The sequence below is a fragment of the Triturus cristatus genome, chromosome 11, assembly GCF_964204655.1.
Source record: "Triturus cristatus chromosome 11, aTriCri1.1, whole genome shotgun sequence".
NCBI lineage: Eukaryota > Metazoa > Chordata > Amphibia > Caudata > Salamandridae > Triturus > Triturus cristatus.
The window spans coordinates 212,401,519-212,426,076 of NC_140594.1; the positions used below are offsets into that span (position 1 = coordinate 212,401,519).

Genomic DNA, 24,558 nt, shown 5'->3' on the forward strand with positions numbered 1-24,558 from the left:
CAATTTCAAAATACTGCCCTGTCCTTGCTAAAGCGCTCATTGATAAAGCTTTTCAATCACTTTTGTACACTCAGGCCCAGATTTATGGGGTTTAGGTGCAGGGTTGCGTCAGGCTGTGCCAAAAGGAAAAGGCCGGAATACACCGTATCTTTGCAATACTTTCTGTGTGTGCTGCAGACTTCAGCACACACAGAAAGAGGAAAGAAGGAGGAGGAATAAAGATATTTCTCACTCGTTGCGCCTCACCTCAGGAGGTTAAGGATTTGGTGCCTCCCCATGATCCTTCATGGGTGTTGCATGGGAAACCCACTTCAACGCCCCCGGAACGCCTCCTGAGTGCAGAATAAGGCAACGCAGCAATTTGCCTTACTTCATGCCTTTGAGGCCATCAAAAGTCACACACAGTGGCTTTGCGTGGTCTCATAGATATGATTTGGTAATCTGCGCCGCCGGAGCGTCACAAAATGTGACACTCCAGCAGCGCAGGGGGCTCGTACATAAGTCCCACAGTGTTTGCAAATCCACGCAGCTTTGGTGTTGGGGCACAAGATGTCACCCCCGGACTAAGCAGTGCACAGGGCCCTGCCTACGCAATCACTCACAGGAATAAAAAAGTCTAACGGAAAATTAGTGTTAAATGCTGGTCTGCATGGGGCCCCTATGCTCGTGGGGCCCTGGGGAACTGCCCAGCATGCCCAGGCTTTAAGACGGCACTGGGGACCATGTACATTCATGTCCACCCCGACTTGTGCCCTGATGCAAACAAATAACAGGCCAGTCGATAAATACATGTAACATGGCTGTTTAATTGGGACCCGAACTGTAATTTTCAAAGTGAATAATTCCTTTTACCTAATTAATGATCTGGTGCGTCTGGTTTACTGGCTTTATAAACCTATGAACACATTTTTTTTTTATTAGACCAGTCTGTGTACAACTTGCAGTGGCCTCGGATTTAAGAATTGATGGTTTCAGCTCCTCTTGGCGGAGACTCCGTCTCACCAGCTCGTCCAACACCACAGCATTTCAAGGCTCCAGATGTTTAAATTTAGAAAAAAAGAGTCCAAATCCCGCTTTGATGGTAGAAAAAGGCAACACTTGAAACTCATCATATAGAAAGGTAATATCAATTTTGTAATTCTAATACTGAAAACTAAAACAGTGAAGTACATATGTTGCTCTAAATGTACCTGTAACACATCTTCCCCTGAGTGTTAAAGAGAGTGCCATGCTCCATCATACAGTGTTGTCTACAACTGTCCCAAGAAACCACACTGCTATATTCAAGTGATGGAACCTAAGGGCAGATTTTCAAAGAAGTCACGCAATGAAGCGCAGCAGCCAAAAATGCTGCGCTACATTGCATAACAGGGAGGAAGCAGGAGAGTGCCAAATCTACAGAGATATAGCTCACCCCTCTCCCTAGCGCCGGGGCTGATTTAAGCTGGCATGCGCCAGGCGCACACCATAGCACCATAGTGCTAAGGTGCGTGCCTGAGTCTAGCATAGGTTTTGTACAAGAAGAGTACCCTTCCTGTACAAAATACTATGCCTAGACATGTTTAAACACTTTTCCCACTTTGTATGTGGGCAGCACAGTGCAGCATGCATGCAAAGTAAGAAGAAAAAGGAGAAAGGAAAACATTTCTCCTCTTAATGCCTCCTTTCATATGGTGGTAACGTTTAGCGCTAAACCTTGTCTATAATTGTTTGTAGCCCCCTTGATGCTAAGTAACGCAAAGCAATGGTTCGCTCTGCTTTGTGCTTCTTGTAGGGTGCTTTCCAATGAAAAACAAGTTTTGCGCTGGAAAGTAAATTGGTAAAAAACATTTTGTGCGGGTTAGCATCACTTTTGTGACGCTAACCCAGTGTAAAATGTAGGACAATCTACCCCTGAGAGTTAAAGACGTTTGGGAAGTCACTACTAGTCAGATGGTGAGTTCAAGAACAAACCTGGAACCCAGTCATTGAGCTAATAGCATCGATATGTGGATTAATGAACCTCCTGCTGTAATCAAGTAAGCGACCAGCTGGTCAAAAGCTCAAATCCCAGGGTGTGGCAGTCAAACCATGTTACCCTTTCATCATTGACAAAATGAGTTCCAGTGATCGGGCTCGTAGTAACACATGTTCAATACTGCGCTGCAGGGGGCATGAATTAGGCAGCAAGCGCTACATGAAAATAAGGACCAGAATTATGAAAAAACTAGCAACAAAAAGAGGTTGCAAACTCCGCGCCAACTTTTTGAAACCACTCTTTCCTTTTGGGATGCTACCTATGTACTAATAGATTGCATCGTAAAATGTCCTGTTACGGTGGGCTGCAGGACGACCACCTAATTAATATTGATTAGGGAGATCATTATGTGTGATCCCCTGTCCTTGACTGTAAACACAGGGATGGTGGCCTGCATGGAACAGTACATAACTGCATTTGCATTTCCAAACGACATCTTCTTTTTGTTAAAGCAGCCCATGTTCCTTGAAGGAATCAGTGCTGCTTTAAAAACAAGAAAAACATGTTTTACATGTTAGGAAAATATCAGAGGGAGCAGGTAGGCATCCCCTGGATCCACTGCTTGAAGGTGGACAGGCTGAAGGTGATATGGGCCAAAAGGCATCTACAATATGTTTAATTCGTGTCCAGGAATGTTATATCTGTGTTGAATGTTGAACAGGAAAAGGTAAGCTAGCATCATAGAAGCTCAATGTCACTTCTTGTTGCAGGAAAAAGTGGTGCAAGCAGACCACATGCCGCTGAACATGGAGGGGGCACTGACGGCCCGCGAGCGAGTTGGCGTTCAGGACTTTCTCCTCTTGGATTCCTTCACCAGTGATGAATCTTTTCTGGACAACCTACGCAAACGTTTCAAGGAGAACCTCATCTATGTAAGTCTGCCCTCTTCCCTAACATCCTTGAGGAATACTAACCTTCCTCATAGAACCAAACCTTGGTGCCTGTGGACTTGCTGTAAACCTCCCAGTAGCTCTGAAGACAAAGAAACAGGAACTCATTAATTGGTTTTGAGATAACGGAGGGATCAGTGTTTAGGCCCTGAGTAAGAGTTAGGAGCACATCTGTGCAGAGAATCTGGGTCGCCAGAATTTTTACAAGTTAAACACCACAGAATGAGGAATAACTGTGTGGGCCCAGTGGCAAATGTGTGCGTGGGGGTGGTGGAAGGCGAGGGTATGGGGCAGGGGTGGGAAAGGTGGTGGCAGGAAGGGGAGACGATTAGATGGTAAGGATTTTATCCCCCCTCGCCCCCCCATTTCCTTAGAAGGAGGTTAGACATAAGCCAGGGAACAGGACCAGGCATGAATTCAGCGCTCCCCCAAATCAATTTTACAAGCCCAAATTCTCTGGGCAGTAAATTCAGGTCAGTTCTTTTCTGTACCTTGCAAATCATCTGGGTGTGGGAAAAGTGACCCACTTAGGATTGAGTGGAGCGAACCACGCAGGAGTTCTGCTGTGCTCCTCTCATTATTGGGCCCTTAGCCCTTATTTAGGCCGGACGGCTCATGGAACGAGGTCGACTATTACTTAACATATGATGGGCCTGGAACAAAACTGATGAACGCTCACAAACATCTGGGGCATGGTTGAGGCGCTTTACTTTCAAGTGGCCCAGTGTAATGTACGACAACTGAAGCCAGCCCTGGCTTTTGACCAATCACTCCATCCAACCTGGGAGATACTGCTCATAGCCATAGTGGAACACAAAACTATAAATCCTACAATGCAAAGTGCTGTGTGGTACAGAGGCAGACCTGTCTAGAGGTGTCACACATGATATGAACGAGCCATTTGTTTCTTGGTTGCAGTCATGACTCTCACACTGGTCATCAGATAGTACAATGAAACTTCAGAGAGGGAGTGCTTGGATACCAAGATGAAATGGGTTTAAGGTGTAAGCCCAGCCTCCAGTGGAATGGTGTCAGTCTAAATGACTCATTTATTTGAAGTTTGAACTGCACTTTCCACAGATGTTATGTTCGCAGATGGGCAGTGAGGGAAGTTGACTCTGTTGTGGACATGCTCAGTTCCCAGTGACATCAGTGGCGCACATTTCAAAGAAAGAAATTGGTCCACTTGCCTTTTTAAGTGAATCAGTTTATATTGTACAAATAAGTAACTTCCAGTCTCCCTAAGAAGGCCAAGATATTTGTATATTTACATTTTTCTTTAATCAATACAATGATTTGGATTGATAAACGCCATACACTTAAGAGACTATTCACATCAGTGTTTACAAGTTAACTTCTTTAGGTGTTTATTTGTTCTACCCACAACATATTGTTTTGTCTCAGAGGGTTGAACATCTGTTGCACATTATGAAATGAAAGACACAACTAAGAAACTTACCCTAAAATGCCCAACATGGGCTACACTCTCCCCCCAGGCAGGTCATTTGAATATGTTGTGGTGTTCTCAAGTTTCCGTGTTCCTATGTTCAAGACTATCTCAACTACTGTGTACACTTAAACTGTCTTAATGTGCTTCACTTTACAATGTAAGTAAAATTATTGTGTACAGTGTGATATTACAACATTGAAAAATGTTTTAGTTTGTTTCAAAACTAATCAAAACAGATTTAAAAAAATGAAATGAAAGACACAAGACTAAGTGCAACCAGCCTTTCATCCTTCCAAGTTAAAAAGCACCATTGAGTTAGCTAACAATAGCAGAATAACCAGATGCCCAAGAGAGTTCAGTTTACAATTTGCATTTTATAAATATAGTGACTGAGCAATTTTTAAATATGTTAGCAAAATATAACACACAAATGGATGAATGAGATTTACGCAGGTAAAATTGTCATAAATATGGATAAAGTAATTTCAGGATTCCAGTAACAGTCTGAAGTTCGTGGTTCATAGTGTTATTTCGCAGAAATGTTCACCACCTATAAGAAACTGGGTTACTGGTGGAGGAAGTGAAACCCTTCTCAATCAGAAACCACAATTCTTCTTAGGGTGAAGCCACAAGCAAATCCTAACTTAGCCTGTGCTCAACCCTCGGGTAACTTTGCGCAAAGCAGTCAGACTTAACTCAGAGGCAATGTGAAAAGTATTTGTGCAACACTTCAAACAGTAACACAGTGAAAACACACCAAAAAAGGAGCCAACAACAAAGTCAGAAAATAGAGCAATTTTTAATAAATGATCAAGAGATGACAAAAATCCAATCAGTAGAGATCTTCAATCTAAAAGATTTAAATAAAAATGGTGCCAAAAGGCATAAAGGGCTAACTGTGGATATCTGGTTTCACTGGACCGGTATAAAGTCACACGTTCAGGCTGACCACAATAGAAGGCCAGCCCACTACAGGGACCCAGGTGGGCCTGCTGGACAAAGTACTTTCAATCCTGGTTTTCGAAGTGTCGCGAAGATCTCCGTCACGGAGGCATTGCACAGCCGAAGCGATGCTGTAGGGCGAGGGCCTGTTGTGTCGACGTCAAAGATCTGTTCAACAAGGGCTTTCGATGTGAAATCCGAAGTCAGGAATGCTTTGCGCATGTGGAGCGATACATCTGTTCTTAGGAGCTGCGAGGCTGTGATGTGGAGTCCGGCATTGTCGTCAAGGCTACTGTCAATGGGGGATGCGAAGGTCTGCACAGAGGATGCGTCACGCAGTGGCGGTTCCAATGCGGTGACGGGCTGCGATGTGGATCTTTGCAGTGGTTCTGATCCATGCACCAGCAGCTATGCATCAGTTCTGCTCAGGGTTGCAGCACACAGCAGATGAGATCGGTCGGTTCCGCTGGATCCACAGAGGCTGTCAGAGCATCTTCAATCCATTCCAAAGGTCCAGCACTGGGGTGGCACCATTTGGCAGGGTAGACTCACAGATGGCAGCGTCCAGGTGTAGGAACAAGGTTGTTCTAGCCTTCTATCCCTGAGGTTCAAGGCGGGAGGACGGCGCTAAACCAGCAAATCTCCCCTTATTCTTCTGCTTCTTCGGTTAGTCAGCTGCTTTCGACAGTATAAAAAGGCACAAACTATGGGATAAACTAGCAAAGATGGAAATCGCAGCAACACTCTTAAAACAGATAATCCACCTACACACTAACACTTGGGTTCAAGTTACACTAGGAACCAGTAATTATTTGTCAAGGAGAACACCAACGGCAAGTGGATTGAGCAGGGGTGCGTGTTGGCACCCACGCTTTTTAACCTGTTTATGGCAGACCTTTCCACAGAATTAAACAACAGTACCTCTCATGCACCGAGGTTGGGTGGGCTGTCACTCTCTAGCTTACTGTATGCTGACGATGTCGTCCTAATTAGCCAAACCCCAATCGGGCTTCAGCACTTGCTAAATACAACTGCCAATCATGCAGTAACTAACCGTTTAACCATCAACCTGGATAAGTCAAAGATCATGCGGTTCAACCCGAAAAAGGACACAACCGGGTTTCAATGGAACCTGGCAGGTGCACCTATGGAAGTCGTCCCGGAATATAAGTACCTAGGGGTGATACTTTACGAGAAAGGTACATTCAAGCCACAAAAAGAAGCCATAAAACGGAGCGGAAACTCCATAGCGGTAGCTCTAAAATCTCTGAAGCGTAAAACTGCCGGTCCGAGCTTTTACCCCTTATTACAAGTACTACAAGCAAAGTTAATTCCAGCTATTACATACGGGAGCGAGTGTCTCAGGGGAAAAGATGAAGAGACTTTGGAACAAACTGTGCTAAGATCAGCAAGGATAACCTTTAGCCCACCAAAGTATGTCTCTCCCGCGCAAATCAGGCTGGAGCTTGGCCTACAGTCACAAAAAATAGCTCAAAATGCTGCTTATGTGAAACTCACCCCCAGTCGCCATGAGATCTGGGTTGAATTCATCATCATTCTTTAGCTCACTTCGCCACCCCAGTTTAGACCCAGCCATATTGAATTCAGAAGACAAAGTGAGCAAGGGACCCACGTCTGGGCATACCCTGCCAACTTAGCGCCACTGGCACTTCTTGGTACATCTACCCCCATAACCAGTGCCAACAGGCACTACCTACTTGGTGTTGCAGGCAGCCACTGCCAACTAGGGCTGGGCAAGCAATAGTCCACCCACTTGTGGAACTCCACGGAATTTGGCAGAGTTTTTTAGCAACTCTGCAGATTTCTGTTTAGTGAAACTCCACAAGCTCTGCCCAGGCCTAATGGGCACTAAATTGCTAAGGCAAAAAAATGACAACTTTCTAAAAGCGGTGCCAGGATGCTTGTTTCCGGTCCTGGAAAGACCGGGTTTCGAAGTTCAGTCTGGACTGTTCATATCAGGAACATGGTAAAGACTGATTTGCATATGGCTGGTTCTGAACTGGGGTGGCAAAGTGAGCTAAAGAACGATGATGGATTCAACCCAGATCTGTGACTGGGGGTGAGTGTCTGAAAAGTTTCCATCCATCATCTCCTTGTGTTAACTTTCTAAAAGTGGCATTTTAAAAATTTCGAAATTGTAATTTAAAATACAACTACACCATAAGTTGGGATATTAAATTCCAATTCCAGAGACACCAAACATGAACTGGTTACCTGTTTTCAGTTCAGTTAGGTAACTCCAATATTATCCTATGGGAGAGGTAGGCCTTGCAGTAGTAACAACCAAATTTAAGAGTTTTTCACTACCAGGTCATGTAAAACTTAAAAGTACGTGAATACTTTTCAAATACATTGTACCCTGCCCTCCAGGCTGTCCATGGCCTAGCATAGGGGTGACATATATGTATTAAAAAGGAAGCTTTTGGCCTTGTAAAAAAGGTTTACTTTACCAGGTTGAAATGGCAGTTTAAAACTGCACACAATGGCAGGCCTGAGATGTTTAAAGTGCTACTTAAGTGGGTGGCACAATCAGTGCTGCAGGCCCACTAGTAGCCTTTAATTTACATTTCCTTGGTACACGTAGTACTACTTAACTAGAGACTTATAACTAAATTAAAAATACCTAAGGGTATAAGCCAATGGAGACAAAGCACAAGAACTTTAGCACTGGTTAGCAGTGGTAAAGTGCGCAGAGTCCCAAGACCAGCAAAAACAAAATCAGCAAAAAATGGAGGGGGAAGAAAAAAAGGTTTGGGGGGAAGACCACCCTAAGGCTGACAGGTCTAACACCATCTGTTGTGGTTCTTGGCACACTAGCAGCCAGAGTATCATTAGACTGCAGACTAAGAAGAGTAAAAAAACAGAAAAAGAAAAAGAAGCAAGGCAACAGGCCTTTTCCATTTAGGTACCCAGGATCTGGATCAAAGTTCCCGTATGCATCAGGATTGTTCTAACACTGATCCAATTTGGAAAAAAGTTCAAGGTTCACCTCTTTAAAGAACACTAAATCACAATACATTAACCATCAACAACCCAGTTTTCTTTTCTATTAATTGTTGACTTTATGCTTGTGTCAGACCTCTGAGTTTTGGATAGGTTTGCGCTAAACAAAAAATACCATATACATACAAGTGACATAATTGGTGTATCTCACATAACATTACTGAAATAACAGAGGCACACCAAATAGCATGAATTTCACTCAAATTGGTTTTTACTTTTGCTAATCACCAATCTGTTTCATTCCCTATTTGTCCCTGTTGGTGACTGGTGATTTCCTACAGCGCATTATATCAAATCTTTCCAACTTCTAAGTCTTGTCCTTATATTGATCATATTACCAAGACACATTCGATCACACTGACTCCCATTAAAGCCACTGCCATATCTGCATTTATGTGTGTAGAGGTGGGTGCACCCCTAAGGGCTTGAGTCTGGCTTGACTGGTGTCTGGCTTTGGCTTGCACCAATGGCCTTTAAGACCCTGGACAAAAACAAGCCAATATCTTTTGGAGCTTCTGCTGTCCCTGCCTGTCCTAAGCTTGCACTTATTTTTTTAATGTTTAATAAGCTTTATTGAACAATAAGAAGTGTGACAGAGAACTAGCAGAACAGCGTAAATAAATGAGCTACATGAGATACAAAAATCAGCTAGCAATAAACAGGGGGGAAAGCTATTTACATTTTTAAAACAAGAATCTGGGGTGAGGGGAGAAGGGAATGAGTGGGATACTTCTACAGATGAAGAACAGGTTATATTGTATAACCGTAAAAAAGTTTTAAAATAATCTTATAACAATTGAAGAAATCAGCATACCACTAAAAGTTATAGACAAAAAGAACAGAGAAAATTAAATGTTCATGGAGGTTTAAAATTTTCAGAAAAAAACGAGAACATTTTGTTTTAGCAGACTTATCTAGATATAAAGTTAGTGGCAACCAAAAGAAATCTCTATTAACAAATGGTTTACAGTAGGAGGCATAAGCAATATCTAATCGATGATAATGACACAAATTGTTCCACGGAACGGAAAGATTTGTTGAGTTTTTCCAATTAAGTGCAATTTGCTGGAACGCTAGAGCCAGCATTAGATCAACTAAACCTTTATTATGTGTAGGCAAATCTAGAGTATCTAATATACTACCTGTGAAGACAATCACATTAGAAAGAGGGATCTGTATTTTAAATATATGAGAAATGGAGGATCAAACTTTCCCCCAAAAAGAGCTAACATTAGGGCAAAGAAAAAGGAGATGCATTTAATCGGCTGCTAGGGAACCGCAGGTCCAACAATTCTTATCGGTTTGTGAGAGAAGGTGGCTATGCATATAGGTGTGAAGTATACTCTATGGTATAACATACAAAGAACATAGGGGCATATTATCAAGGACGGCGTTAAAAATTATCGCCGGTTTAGCTAAACTGCCGCTAAAACGGTGATAATGGGCTTGATAATATGCCCTGGAGAATTCCAATAGAAGTCCATGTTCTAGAAGAAATAAGAATCAGGAGCATGGAAAAAATGTATAATAGAATAGGAGTAATCATCATCTTAATGGAGTCAAGGCGACCCCACCATGAACGAAATAGAGGGTTCCAAGAGGAACGGAGTTTGTCAATACCAGAGAGGGCTTCTACCATACTTAATTTAATTGACATTACTATAGAGTTAGAGAACCATATTCCTAGATATTTAATTTTAAATCTGTTCCATAAAAATCCACTAGAAGAGAGGGATGTTGAACACAAAATTTGGTGAGAGAGATTATTTCTGTTTCATCTGAGTTTATCTTATAACCTGAGACAAGAGAAAAAGAAGAAATTTCTTGTAAAAGAGGAGGGATGGATACTTTGGGCTTAAAGATGAAAAGCAATGTATTGTCCGTATAGGCGGAAAGTTTCAAATGTTGATCACCATAGGGAAAACCAGAGATAGAACCATTATTACGACTAGAAGATAGAAAAGGTTCAATGGCTAGGATGAAGAGAAGAGGGGAAAGAGGGCATCCCTGGCGAACTTCACGTTGTAAAGAAAAGTAGGTAGATGTACGACCATTAACTAACACTGATGCTCTCGGGGCAGAGTATAGCAGGGAGATAAAGAAATTATTTTAGGGCCAAAACCATGCCAATTGAGTGTTTTAAATAAAAAGGACCAGTCAACTCTATCAAATGCTTTTTAAGCATCAATGGAAATTGCAGCAAGGGAATAAGAGAAAGAAGGTATTTTTTTCAGAACATTGAGGAATAATTGAGAGTTATCTGAGGTTAATCTACCTTTAACAAAGCCGCATTGTTCTTTACCAATCAAGCAGGACATAATGGGTTCCAGCCTTAGTTCAAGTAATTTAGCGAAAACTTTATAATCCACATTACCAGGGATTTGGGGAGATAATTTTTACAATACATAGGATCACAACCTTGTTCACAAATCTATCAGATCGTGGCTTCTTGAAAGGTACCATCCGTTTTGTCAGATAGAACGAAAGATTGTAGGAGTTTGGGAAGTAATAGATTAGAAAAATATAAATAGAACTCAACTGTAAAACTGTCAGGACCGGGAGTTTTACCCATCTTTAGGACTTGTAAGGCTTTGGAAATTTCTTCAAGTGAAAGATCAGCTTCAAGCGGAGAGAAATTGAGGGGACTATTACAAGGGGCAGGAATGTTATTAAGGTAAGATTGAATGAGGGAGGTAGAGGGAGGGGACTCTGGAATATATAAATCTTTCTAGAATTTCATGAATTCCTCCAGTATATCTTGGTCCTTGTGTATAAGCTTTCCTTCTGAGAAGTATATGGAATCCATTAAAGATTGGTCTTTCTGAAATTTGAGCTAATTAGCAAGAAGCTTACTGGCCTTATTGCGTCCACCATAGTAGCGAGCACTGCTACGGAGTAATATAGATGTTGCATTATCTGTAGTAACTTTATAAAAGTTCAGCTTTGCACGAATATGTTCCGTCATAATAGCAACTGAATGCGAAGTGTACAATTTATATTCCAGGGAGTTAATATTCGCTAACGTAGATTTATGTTGTTGGAGGAACCGTTTCTTTTTCTTTTAAACAAAATCAATGATAAAATCATGAGCCGTAGCTTTTAAGGAGTCCAATAATATATGAGGAGAAAGGTTGGGATCGCTGTTCAATATAAGAAACTCTTCAACAAAGGCTATAACTGAAGTAGAGAAAAAGGGGTCTTGTAAAAGAGCATTGTTAAAACACTATCGAGACGACCTGGGATGCGGAGGGAGCAAGTCGAGATCTGCCACAACTGGACCGTGATCAGAAATAACAATAGGTTCAATTGAGGTAGAGATAAGGTTTTGAGATAAGGATTGGGAAAGAAAGATATAGTCTAATCGAGAGACAGAGTTATGTGATGGTGAGAAAAATGAAAAGTCAATAGTGTCTGAGTGAGATAACCTCCGTGCATCAACGAGGTGTGTTTGAGAGATGGAATTGAGAAATTGTTTATGGGATTTGTGAGGGAAGAAGCGTACCTGGGATTCACGGTCAATAAAGAGATTAACAACCTGATTGCAGTCACCTCCTAAAATAAAGAATACATCTCTAAATTGCATACATTTTTTAATAATAGAAGGCCAAAATGAATAATCTGGTTGAGTTGGACCATACACGTTAAACACCGTCAAAGAAATATTATTAATGAACAATTTAGCTAACAACCATTTCCCCTCTGTATCAGTTTCTTGGGATAAAACTTTACATTTCAATTTCTTATGACACAGAATAATTACTCATTTTTTTTGTTAGTAGTGGGGGAGACTAAAACTGAACCAACCCAATCCTTTTTTAATTGTAATGCTTCTGCTTCTTTAAGATGAGTCTCTTGTAAGAGAGACAAATCTGGGTTATAGGAAGCAAGATGGGATATAATTCTCTGTCTTTTAATTGGGTTAATGAAACCTTTCACATTCCAAGTAACTACTCTGAATGTGAAATGTGTAACAAGAATATATAAATAGCAACACGTTCAACAATGAAGTAATGATAAGAAAAGGTAGGGAAGGGAAAGCAAGAGAAGGATAAAGATTGCAATAATATCCTTAAAAGGAAAAGAGATAACAGAGTGCAAGAAACCAAGTATAAGTAATCCACAATGAAGAATAAAAAGGTATGCATAGGGAAGAAAAAGAGAACAATGAGAAGAAGATGTAGTGTGATCAATGAAAATAAAGGAAAGATAATACTGGAAAGAAGTAAGAAAACGGGGAAGAAAAGAAGGAACAAGGAGAGACAGTACATGTCAGAACCTGATGACTGTAATGCGTACCTTACAGGTGAACAGAAGGAGAGATGAGGGGTGGCAACGGACATACTAAGACAGGACACCCAGCACAGGACAACACACCACACCAGGACGCTGTATCAACAAAAAATAGGAGCAGGAACATGAGGCGGGTAAAAATTGAACTCCAAAAAACCTATATTAGCAAAAATGAGTCAAAGTGAACAAAAAGTTGAGAAATCAGAGTAACATGTTTCACCATAAGTTAAAAAGAACAAGTATAACAGAAGATCAATTTAAAGTCAAGTGCCAGACGACGGACCAGCAACCTCCATCGAGGAAGTAGAGTGGGAGTGAATGAATTTCTTGAGCTCTGCAGGATCCTCGAATTAAGAAATCTTGTTCAAAAAGGTAACTTTAAACAGGCAAGGGTGAAATAAGCCATAGTGAGTGGCAAGAGAACGGAGAGCAGGGCAAAGGTCGAGGAATTCCTTTCTTTGTTTGGCTGTTGCGGATGAGACATCTTGAGAGATAACAAACTTGTACCAGACCAAAGAAGCTGTTTCTTAAGTTTAGCTGCGTTTAGGACTTTCAAACGGTCTGTAAATTCCAAAGATAAGAAGATTACTCCGCGGGTTTGGATGGAGCAGATGAGATGGAGCAGATGAAGAAGATAGACGCAGACCCAATCTATGAGCACTTCACATGTTCAATTTGGTCATTGTAGGAAGATCAAGAAGCTGTGGGAGGAAGGTTGTGAAATAAGAAACAGGATCATCACCTTCAAATCCCTCAGGAAGGCCATATAGGCAGAGGTTATTGGGACGATTTCTATTTTCAAGGTCCTCAGTTGATTTTTTTAGTTGCAAAACCTCTTTCTCCATGCATATAATTCTGACTGATGAATCCTCATCATCACTGATCTGTTGTTCCATCAGAGATAAACGTGAATCCATAGATAACCATTTATTATCCATAGTCTGTAGATGAGTGTTCGTTTCTTCAATGAAAGGTCTTAGAGCACGTATCTCTTCTAAAACAATGTCTAAGGATACAGAGACATAGATTTTGGAGGAGAAGGAGGGTCTTGTTTAACTCTTTTGTTAGCTGATGAAGATAATTGTGCTTTAGGTGTAGTAACAGGTGAAGCTGCAGGTCGAGAAGTCTGCGCTATTTCCTCAGAGGACTGAGAGAGATTAATGGCAGGACTGGTATGGATAGAGCAGGAGACTGGCCTGTTGGAGAGATGCCCTTGGAAGAACACAACACATTTTTGCTCCTGCGCATGAACCAACACAGCAGAACGCTTAAAATCACCTATGTGACACAGTAGAGCAGTCAATGTAACGCACATACGGAATCAGAATAATTCCTCCAAACAATTGCTCCTTTTAATATAGAGTATCAGTTAATAGTAAAAATTAAGGAGATAAGCGATGAAAGTTGCAAGAAACAGCATTTTAAAGCGAAGGCAACAGCTTTCTGAGGAGAAAAGTAGGCAGAGAGAGAGTCAAAATGGCGGCCGCTAGAGAGCATGCAGAGTCACCTGGTAAAAGTAGGGTCCAACAGCAACATTCTGAATAAAAATATCGTCCTTCTGTGGAGTAGGTGATCAAAGGCGTAGAAATACCAGCAGGGAGCCGAAAAACAGCGTTAAAACTGCCGAAATCACATCAGCGGGTCCGATGCGGCATGGAGCTCCGGAACTAGGTGGCCATCTTGGGTCGCGTCACGTGCGCGCTTCCAGCGCGCACTTATTTTAAAAGCCCTCTGGGTGCAGTACGGGAGGGACTGGCCAGTGCCGCTGGCTATTTGCATTTTGATTACTCCCATAATCAAAATTCAAAAAGCCTGCATCGCTGGTCAGCCCCCAGTGCTTAGTTTGTAAAAATAATAAGTGCCAGGGCTCTCGTCAGGAGGTCACTGCAGATTACACCACACATTGCCCCTGCCATGCTGCCAATGATAGTAACAACCCTTCTACTAACCATCACACACCTAAAAGTCTGATAATTCAGACTATTGAATTAATAATTAACTGCTGTTTAAGTCCTCTCTAAATTAGCCAGACAGCGCCGCCTTGTGGCAGACTGTCACAAGAGCCAGTGTTGATAAATAAGTTATGGTGCTGGGCACCGGAAAACACTGGCTCAAATTAAGCACTGCCAGCCCCATCTCTGCAACAACCAGGTAGCCTCCATCCCATCTCCAGATCTGGAAAGGTTCTATCTGTCATGGATAAAGCAATGCAGGCATGTATTCCTTCTCCTATGCTAAATGCGACCTTCCAAGCACTGCCATATTACAGTCTGTGGTCTCAGCCCCATACTACAGGGAGATTTTTGTCTACATCAAAATGACATAGATTTCATGGAGAGAAAGAAGACCCAGGTAGAGGAGAAAGATGTCGAGAACTAGATAGAAAGAGAGAGAGAATGAAAGAGGTCAGGTAAGAAGGGAAAGACAGTGAGAAAGAAAGACGCCTAAGGAGGATGAGTGAGAGAGTGGCAGTGGGGAAGGAAAACTGAGAGGGCACAAATAAAAAATGATATCGAAACACAGAGATTGTGTACTTGGAGTGGAGGGGAGCAGAGAAAAATGTGTGAGGGTATGAGTGAAAATGTGTGCGGATGGGGACAGAAGTAAATGTGTAAGGTTATGTGTAAATAGTAGTAGGGAGCTATCTTACAGCACAACAAGTGTTAGTAGTCAGACATTGTGATCATTTCTTTTTTTATTGGCATGTCTTGTTCTTGGACACTTAAAACCACGATGGACACCTGGTTCAGCACTTTCCATAAATTCTCTGGCTAGCTTACCTCTATATATTAGGGATCCTAGAAGCACATATCTCATAGATAAAGCTTTGTTACTAATATAATATAATATAACATAATATGACATGACATGATATCATATGACATGCTATAGCCTATTCAAAGACATTTCAAGTTTTGTTATGGGGAACAGCATTAAAAGATAAACTGGGCTAATAAACTCGTTTACATTTCTCTTTCTGCACTGCAGGTAAGGGTGCTATAATGACAGCATCTTTAAAAGGAATTTGACACTGACTTTGTAGAACAAACTGCTTGCAAAACAGCCACACAATACAGTACAAATAGTTATAATGAGTTAGCGTTTCCGCTGGTAGAGAAAGAATCCTGAACTCTGAGCATTGCCCTTTATCTTTTTTGTTAATTCTGAGCATGTTCTACCTTCTGTGGCCTTATCCTTATGGTTAAACCCAGTTCTCACAGTGATAAATATCCTGCCTGCAGCTTTCCTCCTCATCTGTTCTGTCAGTTACCAGCAGGCTTTTGTGAAACACCTTTTTTGGGCAATGCGGAAATATCAGTGAGCTCTAAGTGAGTGAAAACATGACATTCCATTGCTGGTCCAAAATGACCCAGGCTCTACTGGGGCTTTTAGGACTTCTTAAAGATTGGAACAGAACCAGTGCAGCAAATGGACCAGGCTAACCAGAGGGGATGGGTCTGGTAGACGTGTGTGTATGTGGAGAGTTCTCTCAGAATTATTGGGCTTATCTCATGACCATGTCAGCACAGAGGAACTCCTGCACAGCTCGCCTCCTGGGCTGGGGCTCTCTAGTGACAGCATAGAGCTGTCCTGACGTCCTGTAGTCGCCTCCAGCACATCTCACCTCTTGGGATGAGTGACGTCAGCATAGAGCTGTCCTGACGTCCTGCAGTCGCCTCCTGCACAGCTCGCCTCCTGGGATGAGTGACGTCAGCATAGAACTGTGCTGACTTCCTATAGTCGCCCCCTGCACAGCTCGCCTCCTGGGATGAGTGACGTCAGCATAGAACTGTGCTGACTTCCTGTGTGAGTTTAGCGAAAAGTGTCTGGGATTGAAACAAGGTTGTGACGCCAGTGACCGGTATCCCTGCTGGCTGTCAAGCAACAAAGCGCATTGAAACCTACCTGACGGACCACAGTACAAGGGGCAGCAAGCACACCTTAATATACATCTTACTACAGTTTGCCATCTCTCTTACGTGGAGCCCACATTGAGCATTATTATTGATGAACTGAAAAGAGCAAACTGAACCTCTCCAGATGAAGGACAAGGTGTCCGAAATGCTTGGGGCTTCCTTTCATAATGATGAGCAATTAATTGCAGATTTAAGAATTTGAGTACACAGTGCGTACAATAAAAGTTGAATGATCTCGCGAAACTGTGTGATGAATAACTGCTTAGCGAACAAACCTGTAGCTCTCTTATTTAAGAAGTAATTTATTACTGAATGGACTCTGCAAGTTATACATCTCAGAGTACTGCAGACTATATTGTCTAATGACGTATACCACTTACACAAAGTATTGACAATGTCCCAGATATGTTGTTTAGATTTCTGCCCATGGTAATCTATAGTACTCAGTTTCACAGTGGGGAGCATTGCCTTTGTTTGTGTTGACTTTTGCATTCCTGTAAAGTTAATCGGGGTCAGAATTGCTTTTCCTGACGTGAATATTTGGAGGGCTGCTTACAGATTTTTCTGGGGAAATCCAACAAGGTGCTTTAAAATGTGGCCACACTTGGATGATAGATTGACAGCTGCAGAGGATCTGAAATTGAGTGTATCTTGCAAGGTGATTTTGCATTGATGGAGAGATGTTGTATCTTTGTTGCTTGTGGCCCTGAACCTTAGATAGCTGTGTGACTGACTACCCATGAGGAGCTTAAATGTGATATAAGCTTTAGTTGTCAGCCAATCACTGAACTGTACTGGTGTTTTCCCTAAGGATTGAGTGCCGACTGAGACTTCACTCTTTAGATTGGCAAGTAGGATATGGTACTAGTGAGTTTTCTTTAGTCTATCTATAGTGAGTGCTTCTGATAGGAAGGGCTCTATAAGTGTCTTAATACCTTGTCACTGGAGCAGCACAGTTCTGTCATATTGTATGGATCCATGGTCATGAAGATGTTGTAGGTCTATTTAGTCATTGTTGATTTAAATACCTGTAAAGTTTTGACTTTCTACTTTGTGGCGATTTTGTCACCAGCGATGGTGATGAGTAATAAAGTGAGTAGACTGTCTTCAGCTGGTGTCCGGAAGTAATTGGTTACTAGTTGCCGCATGAAAACTTGAGTGTCATTGGCACTTATTTCTACACCAATTGCAAATACCAACATTAAGCAAGTAGGCCGCAAATAAATTAGGTCCATGAATAATGCAAATTTGACTACTAATGCATTCATATATGAAGGAAAAGACAGAGGTCCTCATCCTCGGCTCCACCCCCTCCGCCTAGGACGACTCCTGGTGTCCGACCATGCTGGGAGCGGCACCGACACCCACCAACCACGCACGCAACCTGAGGTTCATCCTGGACACAACACTATCAATGACCCAGCAAGTCAACGCCGTCTCCTCCTCCTGCTTCAACACCCTCCGCATGCTTCGCAAGATCTACAGATGGATCCCCATCGAGACCAGAAGGACGGTCACCCAAGCACCTCGTCAGCAGCAGGCTGGACTACGGAAACGCCCTCTACGCGGGAACCACGGCAAAACTCCAGAGAAGACTTCAATGCATACAGAACACCTCATCCTCGACATCCCCCATCACAGCCACATCACTGCCCACCTGAGAGACCTGCACTGGCTACCCGTCAACAAGAGGATCACCTTCAAGCTCCTCACCCACGCTCACAAAGCACTTCACAACACCGGACCAACATACCTCAACAAACGACTGACCTTCTACACCCCGAACCACCAGCTTCACTCCGCTGACCTCGCCCTCGCAACCGTTCCACGCATCCATCGAACAACCACCAGCGGCAGATCTTTCTCCCACCTCACCGCCAAGACATGGAACACCCTCCCCATCCTTCAACAGACCCAGGACCTGCTGACCTTCAGGAAACTTCTCAAGACTTGGCTGTTCGAGCAGTAGCAGCACTCCCCCCTCACCCCCTCAGCGCCTTAAGACCCTCACAGGTGAGTAGTGATCTCTACAAATGAATGATTGATTGATATATATAACGAAAATGCCTCTATTTTTGTGGCCACCTCCAGGTTTTTTGATTGATGCTGCTGTTTTTTCGACTCTGAGAGTACACTGAGGCTTCCTAACCAGACCTCAGTGCCTGTGCCCTGACCCCAAAGTGTATGTTGATTTGGCTGTACCCAATTGGAAATTGCTAACTTGCCTGAAAATTTCTAGTAAATGGTACCCTGTTACACAGAGCAAGTAAGTTAGTAGGGTACCCCTGAGCTTGCAGCACTGATTGTGCCACCCTGGATGCCTCCCAAGTAAAACAGGTCCCCCAGTCCATCACTGCAGACTGGTGGAGCAGTTGTGCACTGCTAGCCTGATTTTGCCATTGAAAGCAATGGCAAAAGCCACCATTGCCCCTGGACATGTGTGTAAGTCACTCTTCTGGCAGGTCTACCGAGCCCTAAAAGCAGGGTGCAACATATGACACAGTTAGGACATGTGCTTTGCATGTCCTGACAGTAAAACATGAAAAACTTGCCGTTTTACTGTGGAAAAGACTGAGCTGCCCCATTGGCGAGTACAGGGTTACATGCTGACTTATCAGCTGTGGTAACTCTTGAATGGGGCGTCCAAACTATGCTCTCTAATGTATCAAACAACTTGTTACATTAAGCCCGACTTGTATTCCAAGTCAAAATTAATGTAACTTGTTGCAGTGTGCAGCTTTAGCAAAGCTGGCACATTGTTGCCTTTAAAACCTCTGTGCCTTTTCAGGCACGCATGGAGCCTACTCCATGAGACAGTTTTCTGCCCTCCTGGATCCATGTGCCAACAACTCTCAGGAAGGAGAGCAGTGAGGGATTGCAAGCCAGGAAGGTGTCACCTCCTGTCTGCAGGAAGCCACTTGGGTGTTGGCCCCAAAAGGCAGGCTTCAAAAGTGAAGCCGCCTTTGAAGTTCAGATTTCTAACACTAGTTGGGAGGGCTGCCCCACTGTCAAGGTGGACAAGCTCGCACGGGAAGAAGAGAGGGAAAAACAGTTGCCAAACCGGTTTTCCCAGGGGCGTCTAGCTATGAGGTAGCCATAGCCATACATCAGGGGTGGGCTAGTAAGGTCTGAACATTGACAGAGGGATCTTGCCATCTTGGGAGTGGGCAGAATGGTGCATCACGGGCTAGCCAGATGTCTCTCTCCGCAGGAAGTGGTCACCAGGTAGGAGGGAACCTGCTAGCCCATTAGCTACCAACCGCATCCTGCCCTGAGGGCACTTTCTGAGCATAAAGGGAGCATGCCAGACCTCAGATCTGGACTAACTTAGAAGAGAGACTGAAAAAGAACTGTCCTGCTGCACGGAGGGACTAGCAAAGAGAGACCACACTGTTGAAGGCTGCACCTGGTGGCTAGCAAAGAGAGGGACTGTGTCTGTTGTGTCCTGCTCAAAGAGAAGTTGCGTCCAGAGCTCTGTCAAGCCAAGAGAACTCCAAGGGCCAGCTGACTGGCCTCCTGTTTGCAGCACAGGGACACAACAGCTGAAGAAGCCTGATGGGGCAAGTTGATAACCCAAAGTCTTCAAACAGCTACAACCACTACTGTGCAGCTCTGAGGACCAAGACCTGATGCACAGAGTTGCACCCAAGTTCGCTGATCCCTGGAGTGCTGTCGCAGAGTTGCTGGGACCCTCAGAAGGCAAGTTATCAACCCAGGACGGATTGGCCTGTGACCACGACACCAGGTGACTGGATTTCACCCAAACGGAGAGGACTAACTGTTTTTGAGGACCTTGCTGGACCCCCTGACTAGCATCCTGCCAGAGTTGATTGCCCCAGGTACTCCTAACCGACCGCATGGACACTTACCTAAGTTTTCCTTGAAAAAGTTTCTAGAGGGTCAGATGTACAAAAATAGGAACAGTGATTACCTAGTGAATACCTAATTATGATTTTTTGTGAATTGCAATTAGGAAATCGATATTCCTAATATATAAAATTCTTTTGAGTTTCATTAGCGATTCATAGTGGGTAGCAAACAGACCATCGTTATATTAATGAGGTAGGTCGCAATTTGTGACCCACTGGGATTCGCTGCCATTAAATGGATAGTGGCCTGCTGACCACCATGTGTCTGATTGCTTTTAAAAGGAGCAACCATTTGTTTAAATGCAGCCCAATTCCCTTGAAGAAAAATGGGATGCATTTACAAAAGCATAATAAAGCTGTAAAGTTTCATTGGACCACTGTCTGCTCTTAAAAAATATTTTTTCACCCATTCTCAAAGGAGACAGGGCCACATGGGGACCCCTTCCCATTTGCAAATGGGTTACCACCAACTTTCAATTGGTGGTAAATTGTGAATGTTTCACGACTGAATTTTGGTTGCAAAACATTAGTACATACCATTCCAATTCGGTATTAGGAAGGGACGCCCTCAACACACCCCTTCCGAATACCGAATCGGAATACCCAAATTGCAATTCAGTAACAGGTAGCTGAATCGCAAATTGGGCTATGCACATCACAATAAGTATTTTGCAGTTGCAAACATTCCGATTCACTGAATTAGGCCGTTTAAATGCTTAACACATGTTCCTCTGTGTAAGCCTTGCTGCTCAGTGCCATATCTACCCAGAGTTGAGTTGAGGGTTTTAAAGACGAAACCTGCTGGACCTAAAAGGGTTGGTAAGTATATAACATGGTGAGGCCGCACAACCACACCATATAATACACCACATTTCCTCATGTTATAGATTTGGCTTGCAAGAAGTATCCTTTGTGTTAAACTCCAGAAATATAGTGTAGTTTCTTTGACACTAATCAATGCCTAATAAATGACTAATCAATGTTATCTGTCACAGCCCATGTCCTGTGAAATCAACCTTTAGAAAATGAATGAAGTATTTGTCTTTGATTTTCATTTTTGTGTTTCTCTCCCTAGACTTACATTGGAACTCTTTTAGTGTCCGTAAATCCATACAAGGATTTTGGCTTATACACACAAAATCAAATGGAGCTTTATCATGGGGTAAACTTCTTTGAACTGCCACCACACATGTAAGTATATAATTAGACCTATGTCTAGCTCATAGTAGTAAATTGATTCATATGTAACACTTTAATACAGCAAATCTTTCTATTTTGTGTGCCGCAAATGCATATTTTTTATTGAAAAGCATCAGTTAAGTGACCATCTAAGTAAATCTTCACAAGGAAATGTGCATACACAAAATGTGGCTGCAGATTTTAGGCCTGATGTATGACATTTCCATTTGCAAAAAGTGGTCGAAAATTGCACGTTAACTTTTTGGAAATGGAAAGGGATTTTATGCTAACAGGTGAAGTACGCAAAATTCTAAATTGTATAGTGAGTCGGAATCCAAACTACCTCAACAATATTCAGCAGGAGGGTCGTAAATTGTGGCTCACTACATTTGGATGCCATCACAGGGATGGTGACCTCCTGGAGTCATGTCTGTGAACACATTTTAAATAAGGCCACCTTTTTTAGGTCGAGCCTGTAACAGCACGCATGCGCTGTTCTGTCGAAGACTTCATGTAGGGGATTTCGAAAACGGACCTAAGATTCGCACACGATTGTGCGTGTGCTTTTTGTTTTGGCCCACACTATTGGCCTTTGCGTGCGTCTTTTTAACAAAGACAGCACGCAATTGGCCAAAGGCGGGCGCATTGCTCCACCCATGGCCTATTGGTGTCGGTTACCCGCACGGCCGGCATGTGAAACGAGATGTCTCGCTGTGGCACGCGCGCGCGCACCACTCGTTGTTCGAGGGGTTAATACTTTGATACTATTGCAACAGAATGAATAATGCTCTTTTTAGAAGTTTTTTCTATATAATGAATCTGAGATACTGCCCAGGTGATCTTATTTTAATTCGTGAATGATGGTATACTGGCGTACTGTTTGAATTTGTTGCTGCAGACATAGCTGTCTGTTCTCTGTGCTATGGCTCCCTCTTATGGATTTCTCGGTAAGTACATGCACTGAATATTGCTTGCGGAAGAGTTCGATTGACAGTGCACGTAAGAATCGCCGCTGAAATTATCTGCAGACATTTCTACTTAGAGAGACCCGCAGAGGTCGTGACCTGCTTCTAATGCGTTCGTTTTTAAAGGACTGTGGTGGAAAGAATGTTTTCACTCTGAAAACTATTTCACGGCAAAAAAATGAAAACCAAAACTTGTTTAAATGGGCATCTGTTTATCTGACAGCTTCTTTTAGAAGTTGGTGGAAAGTCATAAAACTTCAAATTTCCTTTGCGTACACCTATGTGTTTTTTTTTCGGAATTGGAGCAGAGGGGGGCTTCGAATGTCTGTAACGCGCCCTTATGACAGGTTTGCTACTCTGACTAATACCCCATGGGGCATATTATCAAGACCGGCAATACAATTATCGCCGCTTTAGCAGCAGAAAACTGCCGCTAAAACAGCGATAATGGGCTTGATAATATGCTCTATGGAATTCCAATTGAAGCCCATATTAGATGTGAAGGACATCTAACCTGAGCTTCAATTGGAATTCCCATAGAGCATATTATCAAGCCCATTATCGCCGTTTTAGCGGCAGTTTTCTGCCGCTAAAGCGGCGATAATTGTAGCCACGGTCTTGATAATATGCCCCCATGTTCTTCAGACAGTGACTGGTGACTACTCCAAGGTCATGCAGCAAGCCCTTTTGTCTGACAGCTAGTCATAAGTACAGCTCAAGTGAGCAATACGGCGATGCCGGCGGTGCTTATCTGTGAAAAGGTGCTTTTAAATCCTTCCCCTACAGGGGCCCAGGAGAAGGTGGGGGACTGCAAAATTAGAATTTGGATATATGAAAGTCCCTGGCAAAACGCTCAGTGATGGGTGAATACAATGTGCTTTAGACTTTGGAGAGTCTTTACTCATGGACTATTAAGGACATTCAGGGGTAGCCGTTGTTATCCCTCTCTTGCCCTTGCCATCCCTGGTGTAAGTGATCCAAGTCACAGCTAAACTAGGGTGACCACCTCACCCCATGTTATTACAGACACTGCCTCCAGTCTCAGACGTTTCACCAGCAAATCATTGATTTCATGTGTGCTAGTCTCTAGAAAGTTCAACCGAAGCGAAGCAAGACTACAACACCCATAATGCCTTAGGTCACCATATAAAAATCCAGGACTAGGAACACTGTTCCTCATGACCCAGGGAGAGGTGGCCACACCAATAAATCCATGAGACACAAAGTCCTCTACATTTTTTTTGCAACCCATTAGATGGAACAATAAACTGAGGTTTAAATCTCTTGTGACCACAATGTTATCTGGTCAGGGAGTGCGCACTGCTGAAAAAGATCTAATAAATGAATGCATAATGCTCTATGGTTCAGGATGTTTGTGGGCACCATACTGTCCAGGGCTTCAGCTGGTAACGAGCATGCCTTCAGCTGAGTAGCCACATTTATTTATTTTGAAAGGGAGAGTACCTGCACTACTTAGCACTGCTACAATCCATTCCACAAAAGTGTACCGGCACTTCTGAGGAGCAAACAGGCACTCTGAATAATGAGTACTTGCACTTCTATATTTCCATTTAAAGCACTGCCCAGTGATTGGTAGAGGAATGGAGCGGTTTTTCGGATTATATTCAAGAGGCTGGCTATCTGAGTGCCATCATCATAGACATTTACAATGCAATAGGTCTCGCAACTGCGAGTTTTGGAGCTATTGGTATTGTAAATGTTATTGTAAATGACAATTCCTTTAATTTATGTTGTGCAAACCAAAACATAATTAAAAGGCATTGTCATTTACAATGCCAATAGTTTAAACTTGCGTAAATGCGAGACCTATTGCATTTCAAATGCTTCTTTCTAAATGTAGATGGTTTCTGTTTAAGCAAAAGGGTCTGCATTTAAAATGAAAGGGCTATTTTTTGTTTATTTGAGAGACAGTTGGAAGTGGTCCCGTGGATCACTGCCTACTCCCCTCAAAACTTTATTTTTTAATATTCACAAAGGTGAATTTGCAAAAGAAT

General features: G+C 42.8%; 1 protein-coding gene across 1 annotated transcript in view; it reads left to right on the top strand.

Annotated features, from left to right (window-relative positions):
* The window catches only part of MYO1H (myosin IH), a 606,720-nt gene that overhangs the window by 50,574 nt on the left and 531,588 nt on the right, over window positions 1-24,558 (top strand). Inside the window, exons 2-4 of the mRNA XM_085633501.1 lie at window positions 922-1,120; window positions 2,728-2,889; window positions 21,475-21,590. Of these exons, the coding sequence (XP_085489627.1) occupies window positions 2,752-2,889; window positions 21,475-21,590 (254 nt within the window). The 5' untranslated portion in view covers window positions 922-1,120; window positions 2,728-2,751. The remainder of the gene's footprint in view (window positions 1-921; window positions 1,121-2,727; window positions 2,890-21,474; window positions 21,591-24,558) is intronic.